This window comes from Triturus cristatus, chromosome 9 (assembly GCF_964204655.1).
Source record: "Triturus cristatus chromosome 9, aTriCri1.1, whole genome shotgun sequence".
NCBI classification, from domain to species: Eukaryota; Metazoa; Chordata; class Amphibia; order Caudata; family Salamandridae; genus Triturus; species Triturus cristatus.
In genome coordinates, this window is record NC_140592.1 from 22,837,099 (window position 1) to 22,863,332 (window position 26,234).

Below are 26,234 nucleotides of genomic sequence, written 5' to 3' on the forward strand. Positions count from 1 at the left end.
CACGCCCATGAAGACGCTTATGTGTGTTCAGCACATGCCGCCCTCGTGCCAAGCGTCATGTCAGTGCATCTGGGTTTAGACAGGGCAGAAGCTGTGATAACATGCTACATGCATGCACCGTGCGCCTACAATCCTTCCATGTTTGTCCACAAATAGTTCATGTTGTACTTTGGTGGCATCTTCAACATTATCAAATAAGTTATTTGAGATGGAATTTAATTAAAAGGGTGAAATGTATGTCCATTGATACTTGAGTACAGTGTTTATTTTTCCAATCAACGTTTGTGTTTATTTTTGTAGTTTTTGTTTTTTGATTATATTTTTCTACATGAAGCTCACACATGCGACTACAGTCCTGCAAGTACACCCCTTAAGAAACCGACACATGTCACATCACCATGCATTTATAAAACTTATAAGAATCTTTCCATTCCCGCAAGAGGCCTCAGGCGTCTGTGAAAGTCCTGTGTGATGCAAACATGTACTTGAAGGGGGGCTCAACAGACACAATGTAGCATCACAAAGATACAAGACTGTTGCATGCAGATCATAGGCGAGTCCTGCCCATGCCACAATAGTCAGACCATGCTATGCACATGCATGTGCTGTGGAACGTTAAGATTCCAGCTGTGATTTACTTTGTCGTCATATGTGGCTTTTGCCTTTCAGGACCGTGAAAGTGGACGTGTATGACTGGGACCGAACGGGCAGGTACGGCACACGTTTATTGCAACAAAACATGCAACATGATGTGCAGCGTCAACATGCTTACTGCAGCTAACACGGTGCAGAGAAACTCACAACATGATATACACCAGCAACATGCAACAAAATATGTGATATGATGTGCAGCGTCGACATGCATACTAAAGCTCTAATGTTAGGTGCAGAGAAAGTCACATCATAATATACACCAGCAACATGCAACAAAACATGCAACATGATGTGCAGTGTCAACATGCATACTGCAGCTAACAAGGCACAGAGAAACTCCCCCAACATAACAAAAAACAGCAACATGCAATAAAACATGCAATGTAAAGTGCAGCGTCAACATGAATACTGCAGCTAATGAGGCACAGAGGAACCCCAAGGTAATATACACCATTAACATGCAACAAAACATGCAACAATAAAGAAAATCTGAAACAAAATATGAAACAAGCTGCAAAACAAGCCGCATATCTTGGATCAACTAGCGTAATGCAGAAAATTAGAAACAGAGAAAAATGCAAAAAGAATATACCATCAGCATGAAACAAATCACGCAACAAAACATGTAAAAAGAAACAAAGACTGCAGTAAACCTAACAGAAAGCAATAAAGCAAGCCCCTAAGCATAGAGTGCCCTGGTGTGTGCACAGCATCATCGAATGGCCAGGCCTGTGTCTGGCTCAATGACCAAGGCCTCATGGCCATGACCATGGTAGGGCCAACGACCACATGAGGGTCGGAATGTATCCTGCTGTTTGCATTTAGTACAACACAAAACATAGTCACAGTGCACAGTTTGTGCTGCTGGTGTGTTGTGCACACACGCAACCCTGATGCAATGCTGATTCAATATTCTTCATTCGCACATGCAGAAAGATTTTGTGCGTGTAATTCACACGTCGTGACGTACTAGAAGAGCAGCACGAGCTCTGATGACAGCAGCGAGATCCAACACTGGTTTACACCGCACAGGCGCCAGCAATTCCTGAAGTGCCCTCAGAGGACCATGTGGGCCAAGCGACCTTCCAAACAAAGCATGCTTGCATCCGAGAAGCAGGCAGCAGCCTCCCCAGGGCAGCCGCCTGCTCTCCGCAGCTCAGCAATGCACTGCTGAACGGAATGCAGCTCGCAAGCGCGTCCCGCCACACTATGCTCTATACTGCAGTTCTGTGTTGTGGTCCCCACTTGCTTCTATTGGAGTGTAGTTTGAGCATTCGAGAGACATGTTTGTTCTACTTGAGGAAAGTAAACTTGTTCTGTGTTTCTGCCATTGGTTGCTATGGAATGTGGAGTTGCTGTGTCAGTGTCTGCCATTGGTTGCTATGGAATGTGAAGTTGCTGTGTCATTGTCTGCAATTGGTTCATCTGGAGTGTGGTGTTACTGTGTCGTTGTCTGCCATTGCTTGCTATGGTCTGTGGTGATACTGTGTCACCATCGACCAATGGATACTCTGGAGTGTGGTGTTACTGTGTCACTGTCCTCCGCTGGGTGCTATTGAGTGTGACGTTACTGTTTCAGTGTCTGCCATTGGTTGCTCTGGAGAGTAGTTGTGTTACTGTGTCAGTGTCTGCCATTGGTTGCTCTGGAGAGTGGCGTTACTGTGTCACTGTCTGCCATTGGTTGATCTGTAGAGTGGCGTTACTGTGTCAGTGTCTGCCATTGGTTGCTCTGGAGAGTGGCGTTACTGTGTCACTGTCCTCTGTTGGGTGGTATTGAGTGTGGAGTTACTGTGTCAGTGTCTGTGATTGGTTGTTTTGGAGAGTGGCGTTACTGTGTCACTGTCTGCCATTGATTACTCTGGAGTGTGGTGTTACTGTGTCAGTGTCCTCCGTTGGGTGCTATTGAGTGTGGCATTACTGTGTCAGTGTATGCCATTGGTTGCTCTGGAAAGTGGCGTTAATATGTCACTGTCCGCCATTGGTTGCTATGGTCTGTGGTGTTACTGTGTCCCCATCGGCTAATGGATACTATGGAGTGTGGTGTTACTGTGTCAGTGTCTTCCATTGGTTGTTCTGGAGAGTGGCGTTACTGTGTCAGTGTCTACCATTGGTTGCTGTGGAGAGTGGTGTTACTGTGTCAGTGTCTGCCATTGGTTTCTCAGAAGAGAGGCGTTACTGTGTCAGTGTCTACCATTGGTTCCTATAATGTGCGATGCTACCGTCTGCCATTGGTTGCTGTGGAAAGTGGCGTTACCATACTACTGTCCTCCACTGACCCATCTCTTTCTTCGCAGTCATGACTTCATTGGTGAGTTCACCACAAGCTACCGGGAGCTGTCGCGTGGACAGAGCCAGTTCAGTGTGTACGAGGTGAGCACACGACCCCCTACTGCTTCAAGTGACTTTCAGAATTACTATCTCTCTGTCTCCAAGTATCAGGGCCCATCAGGAACCACTGGCTCCAACTTCATTTGTGTTGTGTTTCTTAACCATAATGGTATTGTGATAGGGACAGCCCTCCCATGTGGCCATGCACTGAGGGTATGTTACGTTACGTTGTGATACATTATGTTACGTTACTTCATTCCTCCTTGGAACTCCACTGCATTAACAAAGTTAAACAGAACACATACGGTCCCAGCCAATCCCATGAGGTGGAACATAAAGGAGCTCGTGGTCAGAGTGTGGTCGTGTGACATGCATCTCACCGGCCTCTGCCTTCGAGTGAAACTTATGAAATCACACCATAACATTCCTTTAACCACCTTACTTCAGAGAACCTCCTCTCCAGAGCACAGATGTCCTCACACAGTAAGTGTCAGAAGAGCTCTATATTTGTACCGAGTTTGAACTACAGACCTCACACAAATTAAGCATCGATTTGTACGCTACGACCCCCCTGCATCGGTTTGGCTACACCCAAACAGACCATTGCTCGATAGCCAGATTCAATCATGTCTCTTCGTTGCCAGGATGATGAACACCCCACTCCGAAAGGGATAATGGCTACTACAGCCCTTACTAGTAATATTCCTTCGATAGACATTAGCAAAGCGACCACCTGAAGATCCGAACACCCCTTTAGAATACATCACTGTCTTGATTCAGGTTCCAGGGCCGATGTCAAAGTGGTAAGGCCTCCTTCCTTAACTTGTTTTTGTTTGCCTCTTGACTGTAGATATGTCATCCTGGTAGCTTGTCCTCCAGATCTACTTCAGAGGGATGGGTTTGCTGTTCTATTCAGTGCTTATGATTGTCAATGAAGATCCCATAAAGGGGAAGGAAAGGATAGTTGATGGTCTTTTGTGGGAAGCATCAGGGTGGTGGGGTTACTGAAGTCAGTATCCGGGAGACCAGTGACAGTGAAATGAGGGAACCGCTACCACAGGCTAGAAAAGTGAAGTGCTTGCAGTTGTGGCCAGTCATCTAAGAGCTGTAAAACTGTAAGTCCCTGTGACGGGGTGAGGGTGGCAAGGAAACGCTGGTGACTCCCAGGCGGGCCCAACATCCAACAGTCACCCGCAACAATGGTGGGAAGAGCTTGAACACCACGGGCCGTACTATGGATAGGGCACACTTTACCTGTTGGCGCCACAGCACATTTTAAAACAGGTGCACCATGAGCAAACAGGGAAAGTGCACCCTAATACATTGGATGCACTACCTACAGGACAGCAGCGAACTCGCGCTACCCTGGGAGCAGCGCATTCAAGTGAAAATCGGAGCAGCTTTGAAGCAGCCGCTCCGTGCAACCCGCCAGCACTTTTAAGAGGGGTGAGAGATCCCCCTGCAGGCGGGTGCAGTGAGTGACTGCACCTGCCTGCAAATGGATGTCTGGGGGCTCCATAGATACCCTTTCACTATTCCAGAGGGCTGCCTTCAGGGGCGCACTGACAGTGCGATCCTTTTATGTAGCTCACTGTCAGTGCGCATCCTGACAGCTTCTTTGCTTTTGCTGCCGCATCTGCAATATCACTTGTAACAACAGGGGAACCCTACTCACAACGGAACCAGGGTAATGATTAGATATGGAAGAACAATGGTTCCAGTGGGTAATAAAAAATGATTTAGGCAATATATATGTGCACAATGGCAATGAATTTATAAAGGACTACGTACTGTCAGAGGACAGAAAGAAATCTCTACACAGTCGAATCAATACTGTATTTTATACACAGCAATAAATGGTATATACATTTCTTTTGAAACATAAACATACAAAAACATACAAAATGTTTTAACCGTAAAAAGGTTTTTTGGTGCTCAGTGTCCCCAAGTGAAAATTGGAACCCAAAAGTGACTGTACAAGATAATCTTGTACAGTCACTTTTGGGTTCCAATTTTCACTTGGGGACACTGAGCATCTGCAATATGGTGCTGGTGCAGAGGAAAAGATATTCCCTCATTTGCCTGGGGCCACTCCCTCATGCAAATGAGGGAATGCCCTCAGGTGATAGCCCTGGTGCTAAGTGTGCACCTGCACTATCTCTAATACAGAAGGGGCCGCACAAGCATCTGTAGCCCTTTCTGTAATACCAAGGGGGCACGCAAAGCAGGCGCTAACACCCTTTGCGCCCCCGGGGCACTTCCGTAATACGGCCCCTGGTCTACAGTCTCAGCACAATCCTTGAGGGTTTCAGCAGAAGAAAACCCCTCCCCTACGCCCCAAAGATGATATCCTAGCAGGATGTTGGCAGTGGGTGGAGGGGCACTAGGTCAGCACAGCATGGCCTCGGATTTTGTTTAAAAGAGCTCAGGTCCTGGTTTTGCACACAGCAGAAAAGCCTTGACCGGCAGCATCCTCCAGCCTCACGCCAGCAGCCCCAAGGAAGGGATAATCCCATGAACAGACTGGAGGGTTGGGGCAGAGTGAGTGGGCACCAGCTCAGTGTGACCCGTGCGACCCCGGGCACATACTAAGGAGGGGTTCATCAGAGAGGACCTGGGTCTGGTTCTGCAAACACAACACAAACGTTGTATTCTTTTCATAGCAGCCTCTTCTTGGCCCCTGAGGACCTCCGTAGTTCCAACTGACTAACAATGCCAATTGCTGGTCTTGTTCTCACCACAAAAGTGATTTTTTGCACATGTTTTTCTTTGTCCTTAGGTTAATAGGCTCTGGCGGCTCATTTGGAAGAAACTTAATGAAATTCTGTCCACGTCGTTCTCTTTCGATATTTCACATGTTTTTTTAGGCATCTTTTCCTCCCTGTGGCGTTCTCAAGGGAATATAGGAACGTTTATTGATTTGGCTATAGCTATTGCCCTGCAGACTATCACCACGAATTGGAAAGATACCACTAAAATTACTTCTATTGCCTGGTGGAATCTTTTATGTCATCATCACAGATTGGATCGCGCATATGCCACCTCCACTCCTTTACTGATTAAAAAAGATTTATTATGGTTGCCACTCACAACATTCCCATCCAGTCAAGCTGCTCTATCCAAATCTACGGTCACTAGTTATAAACCTCCATAAATGTTGGTAAATCTTCATTAAGTTAACATGGTTATTATTGCAATGCTGTTATTGCTTATCATTTCCATTTCGTCTTTTCCTCTCTTCTCGTTTTCTCTTTCTTTTTCCTTCTCCCTCTTTTCTTCTCTTACAAAATCTCCTAAAAATGCATATTGTTTTGTAAATAGTTTCTGTTTTTCAATTCGAGCTCGGGTATACTGAACTCTTAAGCGTGCATATATTTCTTTTATTTACCGTGCTTGAATTGTACTGTTTTGAATATTGTGTTTACTTTATAGTTGTCTCTCCATATAAGTTCAATAAAGCATTTTAAACTTTAAAAAAAAGCACAGTCATTGTCCCCTGGCCTGTGACATCACAGGCACAGCCGTTGCACCCCAGCCTGTGACCTCACAATCATAGCCATTGTCCCCTAGCCTATGACCTCACAGGCACAGTCATTGCTCCTTAACCTGTGACCTCACAAGCACAGCCATTGCCCCCCAACCTGTGACCTCACTAGCACAGCCATTGCTCCTGCGCCTGTGACCTCACAAGCACAGCATTGTCCCTTAGCCTGAGACCTCACAATCACAGCCATTGTCCCCTAGCCTGTGACCTCACAAGCACAGCATTGTCCCCTAGCCTGTGACCTCACAGGCACAGACATTGTCCCCTAGCCTGTGACCTCACAAGCACAGCCGTTGCCCCCTAGCCTGTGACCTCACAAGCACAGCATGTGTGCCCCTAGCGTGTGACCTCACAAGCACAGCCATTGTCCCCCTAGTCTGTAACCTCACAAGCACAGCCATTGCTCCTTAGCCTGTGACCTCACAAGCACAGCCGTTACCCCCTAGCCTGTGACTTCAAAAACACAGCCATTGTCCCCTAGCCTGTGATCTCACAGGTACAGCTGTTGCCCCCTAGCATGTGACCTCACAATCACAGCCATTGTCCCCTAGCCTGTGACCTCACTAGCACAGCCATTTCTTCTTAGCCTGTGTCTTCACAGGCACAGCCGTTGCCTCCCAACCTGTGACCTCAAAATCACAGTTATTGTCCCCTAGCCTGTGGCCTCACAAGCACCGCATTGCCCCCTAGCCTGTGACCTCACAGGCACAGACATTGTCCCCTAGCCTGTAACCTCACAAGCACAGCATTGTCCCCTAGCCTGTGACCTCACAGGCACAGACATTGTCCCCTAGCCTGTGACCTCATATGCACAGCCGTTGCTCCTTAGCCTGTGACCTTACAGGCATAGCCATCCTCCCTAGCCTGTGACCTCATAAGGACAGTCATTATCCCCTAGCCTGTGACCTCACAGGCACAGCCATTGTCCCCCTAGCCTGTGACCTCACAGGCATAGCCATTCCCCCTAGCCTGTGACCTCACAAGCAAAGCTGTTGCTCCTTAGCCTGTGACCTCACAGGCATAACCATTCCCCCCTAGCCTGTGACCTCACAGGCATAGCCATTCTCCTCTAGCCTGTGACCTCACAAGCACAACCATTGTACCCTAGCTATATAGATAGCCTGACAGCCAGATAAATAGCCAGGCAGCCACGCAGCGAGATAGATAGTTAGGCAGCCAGATAGATAGGTGGGTCGCTAGGCAGGCAGACAGGCAGCCAGATAGATAGGCGGGCAGCTAGGCAGGCAGACAGGCAGACAGATAGATAGGCAGATAGCTAGTCAGACAGACAGGTAGCCAGGTAGATAGGCGGGTAGCTAGGCAGACAGCCAGCCAGATAGATAGGCGGGTAGCTAGGCAGGCAGACAGCCAGCCAGATAGATAGGTGGGTAGCTAGACAATCAGACAGGCAGCCAGATAGATAGGCGATTAGCTAGGCAGGCCTTCAAACCAATAGATAAGCAGAAACCATTTTACTTTAGGGACTAGGAGGGACAGTGTCAATACAGTGATGTTACTGCGCTTTATGAAAGATAAAATCATTATTTCTTGAGGAATACATTTTTAGGATCTCCTAAATGTGTATCATTTTCTTTCTTAAGGAAACGTTGTAGTTTGCATGTGATCCCTCATGTATCAATGTGCGTTACATGCGAGAGACCAATTCACCCCACAGAATACCCCATGGTTTAGTCATCTCTGCTGCATAAGTTGGTCCCCTGCTGTCGAAGGTTTCCGGTGGCCCTGCTTATGCCGCATATTTCCAGGGGCCCTGCTTCTGCCGCATATTTCCAGGGGCCCTGCTTCTGCCGCATATTTCCAGGGACACTGCTTCTGCCGCATATTTCCAGGGACACTGCTTCTGCCGCATATTTCCAAGGACACTGCTTATGCCGCATGTTTCCAGGGGCCCTGCTTATGCTGCTTGTTACACTGGAGTTATTCCTTGGCCAAGACATGGGTGGGGTCTCCCAGAAGCCCACCATCTCCATTACAGAGACTGGGAGGGTGTGGGTGCAGACCCCCCCTTCAGGTGCCATCATACGTCTGCACCCTCAGTGCAGAGTGTGGGAACTCATCTTACTCCTACGCGGCACCCGCTGCTGGCATAGGGACTCACGATCTGGGGTGTCGTCTAATGGAGGGCACTGCGCTGATGCGTCTCTTTATCTGTCGCTCTGCTTTTTTTAGGTTTTAAATCCAAAGAAGAAGGTGAAAAAGAAGAAATACATCAACTCAGGAACGGTGAGTGGTCTGGTCTCCACCCCTAGTGTGTCTTTGCTGTCACCAGTGACACGAGCCATTCTGCCCACCCCGCTAGCGCTGAGAAGCGGCTTCTTGGTCCCCGGAGATGAGCTCTTTGCCTGGGTCATCGAACAGACAAGGCCACAGGCCTCACCTTCATCCAGGCGTAGACCTTTAGCCACCATCACGTTGGATTCTGGACCTTGTAGTTTTGTTCTCTGCCACAATCCCATCTACCATGTACACCATGAACATCCTCGCCACGACATCGTCCCGCAACCCCACCCATGTGCCAGATGCACTACCGGGCATTGATACCCTAAGTACCTACATACCACATGCTCCACCACCACCCCAACCAGCACAGACCACCATCAACATCTGTACCAACAGAACTGAGCCTGAACCATCCTCTTGTGCCAACTGCCCAGCAGAACCAACCTTAGAGTAACCACAGGCACCAGTGCCTACAGGCACCCCGGGCCGGCCACACCGTCCTCCCAGCAACACACACAGAGATATCTCCTACCCTCACTGCTGGCGAGTTACCTCAGGGGGCAGAGCACCTGTGACTGACTTAAGGCACAGGATTGAATCCTACCACGTTTCATCTCATCTGCGTCAATTCAATGCGCACTCATGATTTACGTTGGGTAATAACAGCTGTCATTCAAGTCCCAGCCAGATGTAGGATCCCCATGAGGAAATATTGTGCACGCATAAGGGAATTAGGTGCAAAACCAGCGTAATCTGCACACAGGTTGCAAGTCGTATTACACAGGAGAAGCTAATATTTTCACCTACAGATAGAACGTACAACCGCTGGCCAGTTGTTTCTGCATTTGTAAGTGTGGTAAATAGACAGGAATAAGCAGCGGTCCCAAAGAAATGGCCGGTGGGTTCTAGGGTAAAACCGAGAAAGTTGTTATTTTGAAGAGTCTCTCAAACATTTCCAATGTCATTTCACACCAGGACGGCTCTCTTACGCTACAACAAAGTTGGAGTAAAGTATACTTGGATTGGGGGAGTGCTCCAAACACTCTGTCGTTTCCGGATAAGGGCTGGAATGGATATTTCAATATGTAAAAGTGTTTATATGTGTAAAGAAAAACAAAAGGGAGAGGTGGCCTGCGGTCCCACTGGTCTGGGAGGCTTGGCAGAAACAGATATTTGTATAGAAAGGGATAACCTTCCTAGGTTATGAAAATGTTTTTGCGGATTTCTATAAATCCCCAAAAATGAGAAACAATACAAACATCATACGTGCAAGCACGTAGGTTTACTCCCTTTTTAAAAAGAGAGTGTCGCCTCAGTTTGTGAAGTGTGATATGATTACCCTGTTTACTAACAGTAAATTCTGTGGATCTGATCGACAAATAATCCATTTCAATGTTGGCCCCTTAGGTGACACTTCTGTCGTTCAAGGTGGAGTCCGAGTACACATTTGTAGATTACATCAAAGGCGGGTAAGTGAGTCGGAGAGCGTATTCTGTAAGTAACCAAGTGAACTATTGTGCACTACTGGCCTGCCCCTCCCTATATGTCCAATGACCCCCCCTCTGGCCCTCTTAGAGTTCAGGAAGAACCCCCTTTTCAAGAGACACCGAATCCCAACAAATAGGAATTATCCTGCACCAGCCTCGCTGGGAGCCCCTTGGCTCGTTACACCTGGGCGGCCGCCCCTTGCTCCGCTCCCCATTGCTTCCTAGTGAGGTTGGTGCTATGTGAATCCCCAGAGACACTGAATATTCTAAAGAACCGTCGAAACTGTACAACAGTAGGAAGAATGTCACACTGCTCTGGTTGACACCGACATCAGCCAGGCCAGAATCTCTTCTTGTGCAAAAACCACCTCTATCAGCTCATTTCAGGGGCCTTTTCACAAACTGCATTTAGTACAACTTAAGTACTACAAATGCTATTCACTAACCTACGACTGTAAATGCCCACCCCCACCTCTCGTATCTGTTTTATCGGGAGATCCTCACACAAGGAAGTTTACTACTTAATAGTAAATGTGTGAGGGACCGGGTGGTGGGTAGAAAAGGGGATGTACTTACTACTAAATGGGAGGGGTTTCGGGAGGAGTAAGGAAGGGTTTAGGAAGGGATGGGGAGGGGTTTAAGGAGAGATGTCCCACCCACAAACGAGTAAGCCCATTGCTGCTCACAAACAGCGTTTTTCTTTACTTTTCTAGACACCATGGCTTTCTGAGTGCTTGCGATTTCAATTAGTATAATGGCTTCAAGGCTTTTATATGAATATTTTATAGGGAAGCTAGCTTTTAGATTATTTTAAGAACAGTGTAAAACTTTTTTTATCTTTGCTTCATCATGGCCTGCTGGCTTTAGATAACTTTTATATATCGACCCATAGTATGAGGAGTGGGTGTTCTGTCCCCGGGTTCGGCCCATGTAGCGAAGCGGCTCATTCCTTACAAATGTCTTATTTTTCACAATAATATTTCTGCTGTGACCTTTTGGACATATTTGTGTGCACAACAATGTTGGATTAGTTTCTCTGAAACTACTTTGTTTACACATCCAGCTTCACACATTATCACGATGCCTCGAACATCATGTATAAGGCCTCTTTACGCACTATGTACAAAGGTCGTTCTATATCTTCATCCACGGGGCACCAGAGCTTTCTACGTATCCAGAACTCTGCTAATCCATACATACATCGCAAGGACGCTTTCTGTTATAAATGATCAGCACCTCATAGGATTATCAGGGGAGGCCCTTCACCTGACACCGAGGGTCCCTGCAGGCTGACACTTCACCACGCAGCAGTCTGACATCTCCGTGAGGGGGTGTCCAGTTCATGACCAGGACAAGCTCCTGCAGTCTCTCCCTCCAGGTGATAGGGCTGGTTCATCCCTTGGGGGGATTCTTGGCTTCACACCTAAACACACTCTAAGTACACGCCGAGTACGGTTTGCACAGTAGGAGTACACCAGATTACTGCCTTGTTTATATGCCTGCATACATACACTGTTTTAGCACCTCGGTAGAACTGTACATACTATTTACGCTTTTGGTGCTTGTAATCACTTTCATCTGCTTCTGTCGACTGATTATCACAGCACATGTGTTCTTTACAAGAATAACGTTGGGTCAATAAATATATTGAAAACGTCCCAGTGTGTATTCTGTATTTTTCTCTGAGCACAAGTAAGCACGAGTGACTGAGCGAAAGGTTCTGATCTGTTTCGACGATCCCTGAGGGATCAGGGTTGTCATGTTCAGTGACTGCCAGAAACCATTGCTCCCTGGTAAGGTTAGGGGGGCTTACGGTGGCACTGTGAGCTAGCTGGTCTCTCGGCCTACATCCTGCGGGGGTGCCCGGAAGCAGTCTGGGCACCTTACCCAAAGTTTACGTTGTCCAACAAACACGAAGGCCCTACAGATTAGTGAGAACTACACAACACCAAAGCTACAAAAGAGACCCAAAACTGTGGCAAAATACTCCAGATGAGAGCAAGAGTAACACCAGCACCACACATGGTCAACTAGTGGTACTACAACACTCTGTCATAGAACATAATGATGGGAAAGACTTTTAATTAAATACAATAGGGAATAATGTTAAATTACGTGATTTAAATAGTTACAGGTATAAATGAATATAATGTAATGTTAAAAAAACAAAAAATTTAAACATGCATTATTTAATTATAAAAGATTGTAACAAACTTGTTATAATTTATATATTCATGTAACATTAACTTTTAATAAAATATAATTAAATTACTTTGAATTCATTCCACACATCACTTTCCCAAAAGTATACTGAGGTTCTGACAGCGCTTCTAGACTTTCGCCTAATACACAAGGCAATTATTACACTCTGGATTCAATATTATGAGGCGTAACATGTGAGAAACAGAATAAATTCTGGCTTCAGACAAGACTATGGGCACGCACACACACACACACACACACACAAGGACAGTAGAAAACAGTACTAGATTTACAAACATACACATATTTACACAAATACACGCATTCACTGACTCACAGAGATTGATAGACACATGTAAACATGCTCCCTCACAGATACACACAAACACAGATCGCAGTCTCACACACACAGACAAATTCACACTATGATAGGCAATCGACTGACAAAAAGTACATGGACAAACGCTTGTACACATTCAGACAGTCATATCTGTGCACCCACGTTCACTTACTTGCAAACATTCACAGATGTGCACACAGATTTATTTATGTGCACACACACACACACACCCATTTCCCATTTTAAAAGATTCACAGTGACACTGTGGAAGAATCACACGTGTGCTTGTGTGAACCCCTCAGCCCGGTATCTTCTGTGTTTTTTGTGACCACATTTGCGCCGTCCACTGTGGCCACACTTCTGCCCTGGCCCTGTTTTGCTTCTCTGGTCAGACACCGCAAGCTTTGCAGGTCTATTTTTATTACAAGTGCACACCAGCAGGACCTCCTGGGACCTGGGCACAACCAATACTTTTCAAAACTGATGTGGGAAGAAATCATGGTTTGATTCTGGGCCCCGTCTGCCTTTGTGCCGAACTTGCCCAGCACATATGAAGCACGGATGGCCAAAGCCATGGGCGGTATAACTGGTAGATTTAAAAATAAATAGGGTTTTCAAGTTTACTCTGGTGGCATTCCCCCAGAATACACTAGCATTTGAAGACATATATAGATATATATTGGAAGGATACCCCTCTGAACTTTGGTAAAATCTTTCTTTTACAAGACATTACTAGCAGAGGATAAACATTATGGGGCCAATACTCTGAGGAATTTATATGTTTATGGCAGAACGTATATTTGTATAGCGCACGTTCACCCAGAAGGGTATCTTGGCGCTGAATACCAGATGTTTATTGTTTTATGAATTGGTTCTGGGTTGGATTGGGATTAAAAATCGGCCCGGGCTGCTAAAAAAAGTGGCCCACATTTGCATATTGCCTTTCAACAAAACACTGCTTCGGCAAAATTTTATTAAAAAAGGGGGAGCGGGCTTTGGAAAAAAAACATGGATTAGTTTACACTGGTGAAACACACCTGGAAACAAGTGAGGCCACTTTTGCTCAGGCCCCCTGCCCCACTCAATCTGTATATATTAATGGGCCGGCCCAGCGAGAGAAAAGGAGTGACACCTCTGACGTTGATAAAAGGGGGGTAATGGACGCCCATCTGCCTCCAGAATAGTAACTCAGGCACCTACTGGGACGCTGACGGTATCCGAACAACACAGAAACTGTCCAAATCGGACCCCCAGGCTGCTCAGAAAAGCAGCCCACAGCTGGAAGTCGGAGACCTGCCCCTCGGACATTGCCCGAGTGCCCGCGTTACCAATCCGACACTGTTAGTACTGCAGGGCGTCCATTACCCCCCTTTTATCAACGTCAGAGGTGTCACTCCTTTTCTCTCGCTGGGCCGGCCCAACAACAGGCCTTCATGGGTCACTTCGGAGGACTTTGGGTAAAGTTGGATGAAGGATTCTTGTTGGCGGACACCAGGCCGGGACCAGAGGCTGACGACGCCCCAGGGTAGGTTAGCTTTGCAGCATCGCTCACTGTTCAGCTTTGTAGAAATGAAAACATCTTAACTGAATCCAAGTGGCGGAGACACTTCTTGGCCAACCCACAAAGATATTTATGAAGGCCTGTTGTTGCTTTGCTCAGTTGAACCCCTCTCAGTTTCACTGGTTTCCATTGGCTTCACGGCTGATGGGCACTGTTATTAACTAAAGTTAAAAAAGTTAACCTCCATTTTCTTCACAGATTTTCGTCATTTTTGGGGGTAGTTACCCAGCATATTCGTTGTTTTTAGCTACTACATGCTTTACTACTTCTTTTAATATTTGACCGTTTTTAGGTCTCGCCTGACCCAGCGCATGCGCTGGTCTGGCGAGACTTATTGAGAGGGCTCCAAAAAGTGCTACCATGCCAGCCTAGAGCTACAGTGCATGTGTGCCGCCGCGCGCGCCGCGCTTGACTGCGATTACTTTCACTTTCGCGGCCGCTTTGATGTTTGATCGCGATTGCGATCACTTTCGCGGCCGCACGGCCGCTTGGCATAGCCAATAGGTCTCGCTTTTGGGACCTTATAAGTATTTAGTTATGCAACTGTTGCATGGCTAAACACTTATAAGGTCCCAAAGGAAAGACCTATTGGCTATGCCAATGCTTGTTTCTTGTTTCAGTTGTGATCCTGCCGCCCTGTCCGAGCACTTCCCTCAGAGTGTTCCTTGTGTACAGTCTGCGCTGCCCAAGTGCCAAATAAGAATGCTTTTAAGGACTCTTTGGTTTGTCACCAGGGTCCTCCCAGCAACCTTAGCCGCTGCACATATGAAGGTCTTTGTCCCTCAACCCCCTCTGTGTGCCATGTAGATACCCTACACACGTGTCACACACAAAGGTTCAAACAAATAGAGATAGATTAACAAGTAGGACTTGGTGAAATTAGAATTCCATCAACCAAATTTGCATACATTTTATGTTATGCAAAATGTAATTTAATGTCATTTTGTATCGTTTTTACATGAAAGAGACCTGTGCTGACAGAAAATGTCACCCACAGACATTTTCTGCTGGTACTAGTATCTCGCAGGTATGCAAGGGTTTTACACACTTGTATGAAAAAATAACGCGATCCCATCAAAACTCATTTAATATTGAATTTCGTGATATTTAGCAGAAAAAGAAGCGCTAGGGTTACTTGAAGAAAACACTGGTAACATTTTAAAAATAACCTTTAAAAATGACATTACACTGAATTGTTCCCAATACATCATCACGCATGAACAAGTTAACTTTCAGTGGAATTTGAGGTTTACTGAGTAAACCAAAGGACTCTTTAATTCCTGAGAATATATGTTGACAAAGTCAAGAAAGCAGCTGCAATCACAAGGGAAATTTGATTTGTATGACTTAAAAACCGTAGGCTAAAAAGACTTTCTGGAATTAAAGTTTTTATGTCGGTGTGATGTCAATCTGAAGTCTTGTATCCATTACATATGGCATTATAAAAATGATGCTTATGTTTAAAAAAAAAAAAAATTAAAGTGGTTTTATCATCATACCCTCACATAGATTCAGACATGAATATATATTTGCATGCAGCACAAACAGATGATAGACGGAATGCTGAACATTGTCAAACATTCGCCCAGTCACAGATCTGGGCTAAATCCATTGTTTTTTTGCTCACCGTGCCGAACTGCCAAACCAGATCCTCCATGGACCGGAAACAAAAACCTAGGATGCTTTTGTGATGATGCTGTGGGTGCCCTACGTGGCCATGGTTATGCCATGGTTATGCCCAGATGTGGGTCCCTTGCTCACTTTGCTAGCCTGGCTGATGAGGGGTGTTACCCCGATACCGGTCCCAGGACACTAGTTTCTGATTCAGGGAAGACATGGCTTGGCAGTGCGGGCTGGACTATTCCCATGAGGCACAGGGTCAAGACTGATTTGCATATGGCTGGGTCTGAACTGAGGTGGCGAAGTGAGCTAAAGAATGATGATGGATTCAACACAGATCTGTGACTGGGGGTGAGTGTCTGAAAAGTTTCAGCACTCCGTCCATCATCTCTTTGTGTTTGCTTTGTGTGCCCTAACTTGGCAGGGTATGCCCAGACGTGAGTCCCTTGCTCACTTTGCCACTGGATTCAGGCTAGCCTGGCTGAAGAGGGGTGTTACCCCAAAACCGGTCCCAGGATGCTTGTTTCTGGTTCAGGGAAGACATGGCTTGGCAGTTTAGGCTGGACTGTTCAGGCACAGGGTCAAGACTGATTTGCATATAGCTGTGTCTGAACTGGGGTGGTGAAGTGAGCTAAAGAATTATGATGGATTCAACCCAAATCTGTGACTGGGGGTCAGTGTCTGAAAAGTTTCAGCGCTCTGTCCATCATCTCCTTGTGGTTCCTTTGTTAGTTTGCAGGCTATGCCCAGACGTGGGTCCCTTGCTCATTTTGCCACTGAATTCAAGCTAGCCTGGCTGATGAGGGGTGTTACCCCGAAACCAGTCCCAAGATGCTTGTTTCTGGTTCAGGGAAGACCTGGCTTGGCAGTTCGGGCTGGACTGTTCCCATGAAGCACAGGGTCAAGACTGATTTGCATATAGCTGCGTCTGAACTGGGGTGGCGAAGTGAGCTTAAAGAATGATGATGGTTTCAACCCAGATCTGTGACTGGGGGTGAATGTCTGAAAAGTTTCAGTGCTCCGTCCATCATCTCCTTGTGTTCCTTTGTTCGCCCTAAGTTGGCAGGGTATTCCCAGACGTGGGTCTCTTGCTCACTTTGCCACTGGATTCACACTAGCCTGGCTGATGAGGGGTGTTACCCCAAAACTGGTCCCAGGATCCTTGTTTCCGGTCCAGCGAAGACCTGGCTTGGCAGTTCGGGCTGGACTGCTCCCATTGGGAGCAGGGTCAAGGCTGATTTGCATATGGCCATATCTAAACTGGGGTGGCATGGGGAGCAAAAGAAGAATGGATTTAACACAGATCCGTGACTGGGGGTGAGTGTTTTAAAAATGACAACACTCCATCCATCATTTTGTTTTGTGATGTTGCTATATATTTACATGCACACACATTCACTGGCTCACAGATTTCTAGATCCAGAGATGCACACAATTCCATAGACAGGGTCAGGTTCACATGCACACGCTCCAATGCGCACATGGATGTTCACAAAGATTCACTGAATCACTCAAACTTAGCCACAGATCCATTGACACAGCTGGCCGCAATCTCCGCCCTTGACACTTTCACAAACACAGTCACAGAACGTTAGCAGATAATGAGTCAAATAAAGGATCCCAAAGGCATCATTTGAAAGACTTCATCAAAATAGATTTTATGTTCTTCAAGAGCCAAACCTCTACTGATGAAAGCCACAACCTAATCTGCTTGATATTCTGTCTCAAGTGCTCTTTCATTCCAGTTTGTCAATGAATTGATTAAACTTTCATCCACTTAAAGTCTCTATTTCTTCGGCATTTAACAATGCTGTCCTTCAATTTTCAAATTCACTAAAAGAGCTTTTAATATCAACTAGATGTGATGCAGTCGAGGATATTCCCAAGCCGTGTTTGTATGTAACATGTATCGTGAGCATTGCTGGTAGCTGCGGTGCTTAGGTCTTCCATCCTGAGAGTGCACTACTTTACCACCACACATGCCTTCCATGCGTTCCCCAAGGCGTGCATCTTTCAGCAGGAGGAACAGGACCTGCGTAGGTGATATGGCCTCTGACGTGGAGGACGGTACTCCTCCAGAGCATGTTTACCACATGTGTTTGCAGCACCACTTCAGGAACACATTAACTATGTGTAGGTGGTTGTAGAGCAAGAACATAGCTCAAGAGTATCGGAGCACTGAACAAAGGTGGAATCCCTGACTTAAGAATCTGGATTGTTGCAGTAAAACAGGACATTCGTAGATTGTGAGTCGTAATGGGTGGAGATGTAGCATATCCTGAAGAGTTAGGGTTTCAGCTCCTTTGGATTCAGGTTCTTTACATTCTTGGATAGTGAGTCCTAATGAGCGATGATGTCGCGTTCTCTGAAAAGGTGTGTCTACAGCTCCTTTATGATTCAGTTTCTTTGCGATGAAGCAGTATGTTCTATGATAGTGAGTCCTGATGGGTGATGTAGCGTTTGCTGTAGAGGCTCCTTTAGGATTCAGTTTCTTTATGACGGAGCTGTGAATCCTGATGGGTGATGTAGCGTTTGCTGTAGAGGCTCCTTTAGGATTCAGTTTCTTTGTGATGAAGCAGTGAGTCCTGATGGGTGATGTAGCGTTTGCTGTAGAGGCTCCTTTAGGATTCAGTTTCTTTGTGATGAAGCAGTGAGTCCTGATGGGTGATGTAGCGTTTGCTGTAGAGGCTCCTTTAGGTTTCAGTTTCTTTATGATGAAGCAGTGAGTCCTGACGGATGATGTATCGTTCTGTGTGGAGGTCGATCTTCAGCTCCTTAAAGATTCAGTTTCTTTGTGATGAAGCAGTGAGTCCTGACGGGTGATGTAGCCTTTGCTGTAGAGGCTCCTTTAGGATTCAGTTTCTTTATGACAGAGCTGTGAATCCTGATGGGTGATGTAGCGTTTGCTGTCGAGGCTCCTTTAGGATTCAGTTTCTTTGTGATGAAGCAGTGAGTCCTGATGGGTGATGTAGCGTTTGCTGTAGAGGCTCCTTTAGGATTCAGTTTCTTTATGACGGAGCTGTGAATCCTGATGGGTGATGTAGCGTTTGCTGTAGAGGCTCCTTTAGGTTTCAGTTTCTTTATGATGAAGCAGTGAGTCCTGACGGGTGATGTATCGTTCTGTGTGGAGGTCGATCTTCAGCTCCTTTAGGATTCAGTTTCTTTGTGATGAAGCAGTGAGTCCTGATGGGTGATGTAGCGTTTGCTGTAGAGGCTCCTTTAGGATTCAGTTTCTTTATGATGAAGCAGTCAGTCCTGGCGGGTGATGTAGCGTTGTCTGTAGAGGTCGATCTTCAGCTCCTTTAGGATTCAGTTTCTTTGCGATGAAGCAGTGAGTCCTGACGGGTGATGTGGCATTCTCTGTAGAGGTCGATCTTCAGCTCCTTTAGGATTCAGCTTCTTTGTGATGAAGTAGTGAGTCCTGATGGGTGATGTAGCGTTTGCTGTAGAGGCTCCTTTAGGATTCAGTTTCTTTGTGATGGAGCTGTGAGTCCTGATGGGTGATGTAGCGTTTGCTGTAGAGGCTCCTTTAGGATTCAATTTCTTTGCGATGAAGCAGTATGTTCTTGGAAAGTGAGTCCTGACGGGTGATGTATCGTTCTCTGTGGAGGTCGATCCTCAGCTCCTTTAGGATTCAGTTTCTTTATGATGAAGCAGTGAGTCCTGACGGGTGATGTATCGTTCTCTGTGGAGGTCGATCTTCAGCTCCTTTAGGATTCAGTTTCTTTATGATGAAGCAGTGAGTCCTGACGAGTGATGTATCGTTCTCGGTAGAGGTCGATCTTCAGCTCCTTTAGGATTCAGTTTCTTTATGATGAAGCAGTGAGTCCTGACGCGTGATGTATCGTTCTCTGTGGAGGTCGATCCTCAGCTCCTTTAGGATTCAGTTTCTTTATGATGAAGCAGTGAGTCCTGACGGGTGATGTATCGTTCTCTGTGGAGGTCGATCTTCAGCTCCTTTAGGATTCAGTTTCTTTATGATGAAGCAGTGAGTCCTGACGAGTGATGTATCGTTCTCGGTAGAGGTCGATCTTCAGCTCCTTTAGGATTCAGTTTCTTTATGATGAAGCAGTGAGTCCTGACGGGTGATGTATCGTTCTCGGTAGAGGCCGATCTTTAGCTCCTTTAGGATTCAGTTTCTTTATGATGAAGCAGTGAGTCCTGACGGGTGATGTATTGTTCTCGGTAGAGGTCGATCTTCAGCACCTTTAGGATTCAGTTTCTTTGCGATGAAGCACGTGTTCTTGAATGGTGACACCTATCGCTTGGTCTTCTCTGAAAAGATGGGTCTTCATCACCTTTGTGAACTGCAGGAGAGCTGGGTAGTTGTAACATAGATGGGGAAGATGTTCCCAGATTTGGGGAGCATAGATGGTGGAAGGCTTGTCTTCTGGTTTTCTCTTTTTTGCAGTTCGTTCCTTCCAGGCTGGCGATGCCCTGTATTGAGGGGTTCCAGCTCAGGGCTCCCCACCCTTCAAATCACAGTAAACAAACATTGGAGCCTGGATAAAATAGGACAACTCAGAGCTTATCCTTGCCTCACAAGTGCACACCAGAGTGTGTACTTTTGGATTTAGGCCTAACTAATTTTTTTTAATGTATGTAAAAAGACATTTGCCTTGTCTGCCTTTGTGCTGGACCTGACAAGCACACATTACACACTGATGTCCGAAAGCCATGTGCCTGCAAGACTTTGGAGTCAATACTAAGTTTGGGTTTTGAACATTATTCTTGTAGTAGTCCTCCAGACTCCAGAATCTGAAGTTGTATATCTGTTATTTAGAGAAGGTATGACTCTAAGCTTTCCTCAACTCAGCTGGAAAGAAGAGCAACAAACATGTTTGCTCCCGACACACATAAGGCACTACTCATGCCCAGTGCGAGCAGGCCCACAGAAGCTGCAGAGTCGAGTTAAGAAGATGAGGTGACAGCATACACTTTCAAAATCACAATGCGTTGAGGGTGAATGACACTTTGTTTGCTGTTTGTAGACAAGCCGGGGATACTGAACAGTCCTTGGATGTTGGAAACAGAAAGCAAAAATAATGGAAAGAAAAAGGTGTAAAACAACTGCCCCAAGACAGAACAAACTATAAACAAAGATATATGTTTTATTTTCATAAATCCACTTCAGCAGCCGATCTTCTCTTCTGGCACCAGAAACTCACAAATTGAGCAGCTAACTAAGGTGCCAGACTTTGCTGACTGGAGGATTGTGTCTTCATCTCGCAAACGGGCTACGGACTGACCCTACGAGTGACAGGGGCATGAATCTCTGTGACTCCTTGGAGCACCCCCACCCACATGTGCAGCTGCCAATTGCTGAGATTTTCAAAATCTTGCAAACCTACAATTACATCCTTCGTCAGTGCGGAAACTCTTGGTGACTGGAGGGATATTAGCCATTCAGGAAAGAAGGCTGATTCCCTTCAGATCTCAAAGAAACCCATTCCTCTCGCAGTTGAAGAAGTCCACCTTGGATGCTTCTCTAAGAGCTCCTACTGGTCTATAAATACTGTCTGAGCTATTGCCCAGTGTTTGAAGAAAACATTCACCAAATGGTTGTCGATCCACCAAGATTTGCATCAGGTCTGCAGCCAGCCCAATCAGGATTTTATCAGCGCCTGAGAAACAAATAAGCCCGCAGGGGTTGTGAGTTGTGAGATGATGTGTTGAACCCGTAGACGGAGTTCCTGTACCTGGTGGTCCAATGAGGATCCCTGAGGGCTTTATTTAAGGAAGCAAAAGTAGTCGAGAGCTAAAAACTTGCTGGCGGATCCTCTGACGAAGACAGAGATGGATGATTTTAGTGCTGCGATTGTACGAGCTGATGAAACCACCAGTGTCTTCATCTGTGAAAATCCGCAAGTGAGCAGTGACGTACCACCATGCAAGCCACATACATCTCCAGGTCTGCCTGACGTCAGCACACCGAAGTGCATCAAAAGTGACTGGCCATGGAGAAGGGACGGGGAACTGTGCGCAGTGTGACATTCTGGTAGCTCTCTTGCCAGACAGCCATCCTCCATCAGTGGCCCCTAAGCATTACAGAATAATAGCAGGGGAGACCCAATATACCCTTAGAGACTTGGGCGAATCTGAAAATGACTCGTGTTTTTCTGGACTGACGCCTGTGTTCATCCTTCCCGCGATAAATACAGTGCACTAAGACTGGAGGTGCTGAGATTCCCTCCAAGAATCACCGCCATTAATTTAGACGGAGTTCTATATTGCCACCATAAAACTGGATTGGCCTTGATCTGAGGATTAGTGACAGCTCTGATATCGATATGAGCTGGGTTGACCATAGCTCCACGACAAGGATTTATCCTGTTGAGTCCGACTAAGAATAGGGTCTTTTCTCATATGCAATATCCATTGTCCTGAAGATGGTCTGACGGACTGACGCCATTTAAGACTGAAACGTCGACTCCATCATCTACTTCCAAAATATTGATTGTATCCAGTGATTATTATTCTCATTAGGAGATATGTCATTGATATTTTTGTTGGAATAGATATTTTCTTCATGAAATGGAGAACAAATTTGATTTCATCTCTTTCAAGAATTATTGCTGAATTCATTGTTCACGTGTACTCCTTTTTAACTTGATCTACATATATATAAATATTTTTGTATTTTCAACGAAAGATATTCCCGTGTTTTGTGCTTTATATATTTATTTATTGATTTTGTCAGATGACAATTTGGTGTCTGTTCGAATTAGACTCACCTGTAGAGTAAGTCCAATATAAATAACCATAGAACTTTCTTTGAATAAAATCTCTTGCAGGCATCTTTACCCGTCATTCCCTAAGCATTACAGCTGCTCTGAAGACTTTACTAGAAGAAGGAGGATGTGAGGGAGTTGTACACTCCAGTAGAAGGGGAAACAGACTTTTTTGGCAGGTCTTGTGAAGATACATCAAACGCTGCCAAAGCTATTAGCGAACGACAAAATCCATTTCCTATGGAAATCCAGACCTAACTAGAACTACCCAATGGTGAATATATATATATATAAATATATATACACTGAAAAAAAGAGTATTAAATTGACATTATAGTTAGGTGTTTTAATAATAGACATATATAATTATATATAATGAGTTAAAAATGGAGCATATTTCTTTCGGCCCCCTCCTGATGATTTTGTGAAAATATCTACATGGAACATACTGACTTTTTATTGTTTTATTTACTTCTTCTTTTCGTAGTGGTGCCTCGAAGCACTAGTAAACTAAAGTCATGTAACTAGAAGAGCCGCGCTGCCTTGAACTTAGAGTTTTCCCAAGTGGCCTAAGATCATGAGAGACTTTAGTCAAGAGGCGGGACTTACATGTGACTGATTAAATCAGACCCAATCCAACCCCACCAGTCCTGAAAAAATAGACAAATCCTTAAAAAAATCACAAAACTATTGAAATTGGACCAGTGCCCCCCAAGATGCCTCACTCGCCTTGCCTGGGTCCAAAACCTGCCTTTGTATGTGTTTATACAGGCATGTTTTGTGTATATTTATGTGTGTGGTATCTTTATAGCAAGAACCAGCCAAAAGGCCGTAGATCGCGGTACATGATCAAAGACAAGCATTGAGTCAACATATAGTAGGAGGTGCAGCTGGTTGTGGACGCTTAAGTCACAGGCATGGAGTGTTCTACATTGGTCTAGTTGGAGCAGCGTTGGGGTGTCCTGATAGATACAGAGATGTTGTACCCGATCATGGGCGCAGAGATGGAAAGGGTCTGCTGTCTTGATGTTTCCAGTCTGTGGTCGGCAGTCTGATGGTGTCCTATCTGTGGGTGTGCCGGGATGCACCAGAGACGGTGAACTTGTCTTCGAGAGAAGTGTGGGTGATGGTCGTGAAGGTTTTGTAAATGATGCCGCTGGTTTTAAAGATGGTGCGAACCGGCAGGTGGAGCGGGAGGAGTTACGTCAGGGTGGAAGTGATGTGATCATAGTTCATCAGCCCCTGATTGGCTCATGCTGTCGCATGTAGGACGCCTCTAAGGGGCGCCAGTGTGGAGTCTGGAAGGCCGTGCTGTGGGGCGTCACCGCCATCCAGATGTAAGAGTTCGAGGGCTTGAACAGTTCTGAAGTCGCTTTCTGGAAGAAACAGTTGGACTTTATTTTGAAGCGAGAGCGGGACCAGGCTGTCTTTCTGTTTTTGGCAGTGAGTTCCTTGATGGGAGGGTGTTTGGGTGGAAGATGTAAGAGGAATACAGGTGGAAGTCAGATGCTCACGGCACATATGCAAGGCCTCTTGTTGCCTTTCTCTGGCTCATTCTATAGCCACACAGAAGGATTTATAATAGAACCTGTTCTAGAAGAGAAGGCAAATTATGCAGGTGTGGTTTTAGGGGCCTCCTTTTTTGTAGCATAGGGGTGCGTCACCTCTACCCTACTGTAGACCAGCCCTACTTCCATCTGATCACCCTTTTCATCCTGTATCCTATTCGATGGAAGGAGAGAAAATGGTGGAAGGCCTGTTAGTAAGAGACTGTCTTGGAAAAAACCCACTGGCATAAGGCAAATGCTGAACCTGCAGGCCGTATGTATGTTCTGTTTTCAGTGCTATGGTATGTTGCGCTGTGGTATGTGCATTTGTAGAGTGCATTTCCACCATCTGTATGTTCCCAAAGCACTTTCAAAATGTTAACGTCTGTTATGGCCATGGAGTTCCTGTTGACCAGGGTGCCAGAGGTCTGTTGGTCATGCACCCGGTTCTGTCCCATAATATTTAGAGATGGCTCAGTCCGGCTAGTGGCCGGTGAGGTTAGAATAAACTACTGCACTGTTTAGGGATGTATTATACTCGGGGCCACTGGAATTATGCGGCTGGAGAGGGGCAAATTATGCTCCAGGGGTGACTAAATTGTGCAGCAAGAAAATGCACATTATGCGGCATATTGTGGCACATTTTGTTTTGTCATTCTTACACTCTATGGGCTTAGGTTGCACCTTATTTGTACCAGTTGAACACCTAAATATAGTGAGAAGCAACAGAACGGTGACATCCAACCTTTGCCAAGGGCATCTCACTGCGCGGCAGTACACACCACTGTGTTTTTAGTAACTTTTGAGCTACAAACTAATTTTGAGTAATGTTTGAGCTAGAAAAATTTTGGGGGGTTAAAATCTGCAGATTATGCATTATGTGGCACATGCCGCAAATCAATAATCATGCAAAAATTGCCCGGCTGCACTATCGCATAATTCCAGTGGCCATGATTATACTGAAGAGTGGGACAGCTGCAACGAATTGCAGGTCACTCACACTTGGAAAGGTTCCCCATGGATGTGGGCAGTGAGGCGCCCACGACTGTGAACATGCAATGTCACCCAGGGCACCCATTGTCAGGGCCAGAGCCACTGAAATTATGCGATTGTGCGGACGTAGCGATTTACACATAATTATATATTTGCCGCATTTGCCACATAATCCATCATCTGCCACATAATCTGCAGATGTTAACAAAAAAGGCTTTTTTTCTAGCTCAAACGGTTCAAACGTTACTAAAAATGCTGCAACGTGAGTTGCTGTGCACTGAAAGGGCCTTTGCAAAGCTGGACTCGTCACCTTTTTGTTGCTTAATGCTATATTTGGGTACTAAAATGGTGCTAGTGAGGTGCAAATAATGCCCAGACAGTGTTACTACGTTTAAAATTGACGAAGTAATGAGGTAATACTATTACAAAATGTATCAAGTTATGCCGCATAATTTGTCGTTTCTTGTCGCATAATTTACTCAACCCTGCCACATAATTTGACCCTACCTTGCCGCATTATTCCAGTGGCCCTGACCATAGCCCCAACGCCGCATGTTTGTTAGATTCTGCAGTGGCTGCTCGCAACTGTCCTTGAAATGTCGATGTGATCAGGTGGAGAGCGATACATTCAAATGACGGTGGGGGATTGCTGTAGAAACTGGGCCCCCGCTGGCCCGAGCGCTTCGTCACCGCCACAGAAGCGCTGTCTGACAGGGAGCTTTAATTACCTTTCTTTTCCTCCCCTTTTCACCAGGACGCAGCTGAACTTCACGGTCGCCATTGATTTCACGGCATCGAACGGTGAGTGCGCGGTGGCCCCGTTTCCCTCGGCTCCCTCCATTAATTTCGTGGCTTTGGCAGGCGGGGGATGGGGAGGGGGGAAGGGTCGCTATGGAGACGAGGAGACACCGTCCTCCGCCCTGCCAAATACTATCTCAGGTACCAAAAACAGCTGTACCGTCTGCCTTCATTAGCATCAGGGCCTC

General features: G+C 46.0%; 1 protein-coding gene across 2 annotated transcripts in view; it reads left to right on the forward strand.

Moving 5' to 3' along the window:
* CPNE9 (copine family member 9) overlaps nt 1-26,234 on the forward strand; it is a 1,048,133-nt gene that overhangs the window by 934,908 nt on the left and 86,991 nt on the right. For both annotated transcript variants that reach the window (XM_085624269.1, XM_085624270.1), the window contains 5 exons: nt 670-711; nt 2,949-3,024; nt 8,717-8,770; nt 10,175-10,236; nt 26,003-26,049. In XM_085624269.1, coding sequence (XP_085480395.1) covers nt 670-711; nt 2,949-3,024; nt 8,717-8,770; nt 10,175-10,236; nt 26,003-26,049 — 281 coding nt within the window. The remainder of the gene's footprint in view (nt 1-669; nt 712-2,948; nt 3,025-8,716; nt 8,771-10,174; nt 10,237-26,002; nt 26,050-26,234) is intronic.